The sequence below is a fragment of the Triticum dicoccoides genome, chromosome 7B (assembly GCF_002162155.2).
Source record: "Triticum dicoccoides isolate Atlit2015 ecotype Zavitan chromosome 7B, WEW_v2.0, whole genome shotgun sequence".
Taxonomy (NCBI): Eukaryota; Viridiplantae; Streptophyta; class Magnoliopsida; order Poales; family Poaceae; genus Triticum; species Triticum dicoccoides.
Window position 1 is genome coordinate 57,489,229 of NC_041393.1, and position 5,505 is coordinate 57,494,733.

General features: G+C 47.6%; 1 protein-coding gene across 2 annotated transcripts; it reads left to right on the forward strand.

Annotated features, from left to right (window-relative positions):
• The first annotated feature begins 231 nt into the window (after nucleotides 1-231).
• LOC119336879 (two-component response regulator ORR22-like) lies at nucleotides 232-5,081 on the forward strand. Of its 2 annotated transcripts, none has more exons than XM_037608956.1 (6): nucleotides 232-1,011; nucleotides 1,511-1,663; nucleotides 1,836-2,261; nucleotides 2,369-2,445; nucleotides 3,235-4,302; nucleotides 4,487-5,081. In XM_037608956.1, the coding sequence occupies exons 1-6, from the start codon at nucleotides 852-854 to the stop codon at nucleotides 4,520-4,522; spliced, it is 1,920 nt and encodes a 639-aa protein (XP_037464853.1). In that variant the 5' UTR covers nucleotides 232-851; the 3' UTR covers nucleotides 4,523-5,081. The 2 variants fall into 2 exon arrangements, with proteins under 2 accessions (XP_037464853.1, XP_037464854.1); XM_037608957.1 differs by having other exon boundaries at nucleotides 1,872-2,261.
• The last annotated feature ends 424 nt before the right edge of the window (nucleotides 5,082-5,505 follow it).

Here is a 5,505-nt window from a genome sequence, read left to right on the forward strand (position 1 = left end):
GCAGCATGAATGATTCTAAAAAAAAGAGATCACCATGAGTGAAAAACAACCATGGCAAGCAAGCTCCCCCAACTGCCATGCCATTGGAAGATTGTGGCCTGTGTGGGTCCGACGGCTGCTCTCGTAGTCTTGCATCATTTGCAAGTCTTGTCAGTTGTCACCACTCCCACTCTGACTGACCCCCTATAAAATCAGTCACCAACAGTCCAAAACTTTGCTTTCCATCGCCATCTCGCTCTGCACTGCTCGCCCCTTCCACCTCCCCAAACAACACCCTCCCCACCTCACCAAGCGTGCTGCTGCTGCTGGTGCTGCTCCTGCGGTGGTTTGGTTGCTTCCTCCTCCTCCTCCTCCTCCTCCTCCTCGTCATCTTCTCCCTTTGCCTGCCTCGGTTGCTTGCTGAGCTGAGCTGAGAGCACGGGCAGGGCTTGCTTGCTCCCTTGGTCACCCAGAGTGTCACTGTCTGTCTCTGCCTTTCTTTTTTCCTCTGTCCCGCTTGGTCCTCTGGCCTTTTGCTTTCTCAACTTCTTGCCTCTCCTCCCATCTCGTCACCGCCGGTGTGCCGGAATCCAAATCCACCTGATCCTCTCCTCCCGTCTCTGATATTTTCTTCTTCCCGGAGTAATTTCGGTTCTAGGTTGTTTGGGGCTCTAGCTTTCCCCTCTGTTGTGTTCAGGTGGTGCGTTGTGTTCTAGGTTCCTTACCCGCCATTAGCTTCTCAGGGTTGGCTCGGTTGTGCTCGCCTAGGCCTCGTTCTTGCTCGGGATTGGGTCAATTGGGAGTTGCTGCCTATAGGGTTAGGTAGGAGGTGCTTCCATTGTACTAGTTGCTCTGAATTGGGAGAGGTTGGGATGCTTTTGGACGACATGATGATGGAGGGCAGGAAGGGGTTGATGGAGAGGGAGAGGGAGAGGGATCAGTTCCCCGTCGGCATGCGGGTCCTCGCCGTCGATGACGACCCCGTGTGCCTCAAGGTTCTGGAGGTCCTCCTCCGGCGCTGCCAGTATCATGGTCAGTGCCTGCTTGCACTTCATTCTCTTCTTTCTTTTAAATAAGAAACTTCATTGTGTTGTAAGCCATATTACCTGCAGTTTTTTTTTTTTTTTTTGCGGGGTCGTCATATGCATGTGACAACCCTTGCAGCCATATTACCTGCAGCTAGTTAATTCTAGTTTCACTTATCAGTCATCTGATGTTGTTTATGCTGTTCCAAAGAGTTTGCTCTGCTATTTGCATTGTACAGTACTATATAGTGAACTAGTAATTACTACTAGTATAAAACAATCTAAAATGCTTCTGAAACTGCAAGGGCTGTCACATGCAGAGTATAAAACAATCTGCCATGTTCTGAAATGCATATCACAGACATAAATTTTACAGATGTTTTAACACTCTTGCAATATCATAGACATAAATGTAATATATATGTTAGCTTATATGCATCCTCTGCTTTCAAGTTTCAACAACTGTAAACTGATATAAGAGCACCTGCTTGCTGTCTCTTTAACAGTAACAACCACCAACCAGGCTGCTACTGCACTGAGGCTGTTAAGGGAGAACAAGAACATGTTTGATCTGGTGATCAGCGACGTCCACATGCCCGACATGGACGGCTTCAAGCTCCTCGAGCTCGTGGGGCTTGAAATGGACCTCCCCGTCATCAGTAAGTCCACAAGTTCCTCTATAATCATGGCACTTCTTGTTGTTGAGTAATGCTAATGAAGTCCCATGTGTTACGTTAAAATATGGATGGGTGCTAATGAAGTACTCCCTCCGTAAACTAATATAAGAGCGTTTAGAATACTAAAATAGTGATCTAAACGCTCTTATATTAGTTTACAGAGGGAGTACGTACCATTCAACTCATGCAGTGTTATCGGTGAACGGAGAGACTAAATCTGTGCTCAAGGGGATAACTCATGGTGCCTGTGACTATCTCCTAAAACCGGTTCGCATCGAAGAGCTCCGGAACGTGTGGCAGCACGTTGTGAGGAGAAAATTCAGCAACCGTGAGCCGAACAATCTTGATTTCTGCAAGGAGATCAGTAGGGACTCGTACCACCGGCTCGGCCAGGCGACCTGTGACAGGTCGTCTGACCAGAGCAACAGGGCCAGCAAGAAGAGGAAGGAACTGCACAACGAGGAGGAAGACGAAGGCGAGGACAACGACAACGCCGCGGCCTCGAAGAAGCCGAGGGTGGTGTGGTCAGTGGAGCTGCACCGGAAGTTCGTCGCTGCCGTCAACCAGCTCGGGATCGACAGTAAGAAAAAACACCTCACCAGTCACCACGTTGCCTTTTGCTTTCTGTTAAATGTTCTTGCAGACCCATTTATGCTTGTGTCCTTTCTCTCTTGCTGATTGGTGCAGAGGCTGTACCTAAAAGAATACTCGAGCTTATGAACGTCGAGAAGCTCACCAGGGAAAATGTCGCGAGTCATCTGCAGGTACGGTGCCATGGCATTTACTTCCATCGTCACCTTTCACTATTCGAGTGTTATCTCTTCCATTCATGATTCATGAGCATGTGATGCACAGAGAGAAAAACTTTCGCAGAACTTTTGGGGAAATTTTTCTGCAAAGTGTCCTTGTTTTCCTGTGTCAAATTAAGAGGGCCAACTTTTGAGCATTTTTTTTTGAAAATGTGTCCGTATTTACAGACTACAGATTCCTTATCCCTTATTGTATTTATTAGTATCGACACACCTGTTAGTTGCAGAGCACAGTGGTTTGGAAACAAAACATATGCATGGAACATTCAATTCAGTTATACTGAATCTTTCAGAAAACCTGAAGGAGATATCTAATATGGGTGTGGCTAGGTCTAAGTCGACCGAGATTTAACCAAGTCTTAGTCAAGTGACATAACATGCAAAAGAGAAAAAGAAAAAACAGAAGAAAAAATTTGCACGGATTTCAACGTAAGATCTCACGGATATAGCAAGACTGATCTAATATAAATAGCTGCTTGCTTATGTTATTCCTTCCCCAACCGTGTAGACTAGTAGATTAGATCTGACATAAATTAGTAGTATGTACTGCTGTACAAGTTTAATGCAGTAGGAGTATTTCGGTAGTACAGCTGTACAAGTTCATTGTAGTTAAGAAAATTCGTCAGATGTTAATATAAAACAGAGGGAGTAGATCTTATTTTCTAGAACTCTTATGATTATATATCTCATGCATGAAACGTATGCAATTGTGATCTGCGATTGACTATATATGTGCCAATGCAGAAGTACAGGCTATACCTCAGACGGCTAAGTGCTGTGGCATCACAACAAGCCAGCATTGCCGCTGCCTTTGGAGGCAGAGACCCCTTTATGCACATGGGAGCATATGGACTTCATAGTTATCATCAACCCTTTGCCCCTTCTGCTGCTCCTCCATCTTTTAATCCACATGGACTGGTGAGTGGTGCTGGTGCAGCAGCATTTGGGCTTCAGGACCTTGCTTCTCCCAAGGGAATTCACTGTGCTGGCAACAATGGCGAAGTAAGCCACTGCGCTGGCGACACAAATAAGTTTCACATTGTGAGCTTACAAGACAATCAACACGCAGATCTAACGCAAGGCTTGACCGCATCGTCGCTTGGGCAGCCCCGGCTCCAGCAGGAGTGGATCCATCAAGAAACCAGTGATCTGTGCTCTGTCTTTTCCGGGGGTGCTCTGGCCAACACTATGCCTGGCACATTCCAGAGAATTACAGGCAGTTCACTGCCACCAGAAGATCTTTTGGAGTGCACTCCACATGTCAAAGTTGGAGCCCATCCATCAATAGGAATACAAACTGCGAGTTCAGGATTGCTTGAAAGGTCTCAGCAGGGTGCTCTTCCAATTGGTGATGGATTTTCTGTTGACAAGTTACCGTTGCACATCTCGTTCCACGGCGCTGTCGCGACAAAGCTGGATGCTAGCTTTGTCGCTGAAGAACAAGGGATGGACCAAAAGGGGATATTTTCAGAAAGAATGACTGTTGGTGCTTGCCCTTCTGAGAGCCTCATAGCAGCCAGCAGTGGCAGGTGTGGAGCTAGTTCTTCTGGTAGTACAATGCTGCTCCCTCCTCATGATACCGACAGACATTCGAAATACTTGCAGTTTGGAGTTGCAAGCAACTCTAGACATAGAATGGATGGCACGAGACAAGACCAAAGACTGAACAATGGAGATTTTAGCTATGATGGTGCTATTGTGCCTGAACAGACTGATGTGTATGATTTTGGAATTTCAAAGCTGCAGGGTCAGGGTGCGTTAAATAATAGCAGCTGCAACTTTGACGGCCTACTCAATTCCATAATAAAAGTGGTAAGAACCTCAATTATGCTTTAACTTTTATGGCCTTTTTCCGCTCAAAATTTCACTATTTCTGTTAGTCCATATTTCCTTTCAAATCATTTGTACTGAACTAATTAAGCCCAGTAGCCTAGTACGTACAATCCTAGAATCTCAATGGTGATTTTTCTGAACCCATTTTCTGATTTCAACACAGGAGAACCCGCATGTCATGACGATGCTCCCCCTCTAGCTAGCTACCTCTTTCCCAGTCAGTTGCTTCATATGGCAACCTCCGCAGACATCCGACCTGCAAAGAGAGCCTGGCCTACGGGGGATGCCTCAGGAGGATAGATGATCGCCTTCGGAGCCAACCTGCGAACAGACCATATATCTGAACGGAGCCGTCGTGCCTAGGGTGAAAGCCCGCGGAAGGAAGGAGTACCTCCACGATCACCACCGGCGAAAGAGACGATCACCACTGGAAGGATGGCGCCCACCCACGTCGCGGGCGTCAACCGCTGTCGACCTCTGAAACTGAAAGCGCCGTCGAGAAGATCTGCGAGGTGTGGGTGCTGGTGAGCGGCGCCCGGGATGAGCTCCAGAGGCAGGAGGAGACTGTCCTGTACAAGCGTCCACTTTTTTTTTTTTGAGATAAGTACAAACGTCCACGTGAGCATATGTGACTGTCTAAGGCTGGTTTAAGAAGTCTTGTACATTTGTTGTATGTTTTTTTTAGGATCAAACACTCCATTTTATTCAAACACCACAAGTCGTTCAATACATAAGAAATCAGGAGGATTGATCAGCCACACATGGCGGCCAGGATGGTTCGCGTGACACGCAACCTGAGCGGCGAACAGAAAGGCGATCAGAGAGGCGGCGCGGCGGGCGACGACGGCCTCCACGGGGATGAGAGCTCGCGCGACGGCGAGCCCCTAGAGGCTGATGATCGGAGCGAGGAGAGCTGTACATCTCGAATCTCTTGGCAGCGGGATTGCTATGCTACCAGAGGGGATCTCTCCTTATCCAAGATGAGATTCAGAGGATTCTGTTGCTAGATGAAGATGATAGGATTGTTGACAGTCGGAGATTGCGTGCTCGGGAGGAAATTTCATGGAGTCCGGTAGTTTGGATGCCGTGTCACGTTGCTCGGGTTGGAGACGCGGTGGAGTTGGAAATTGGTAGCGGCGGCGTGGATTTCGAGGTGAGCGACCACCATGAATGCGTCGGGGG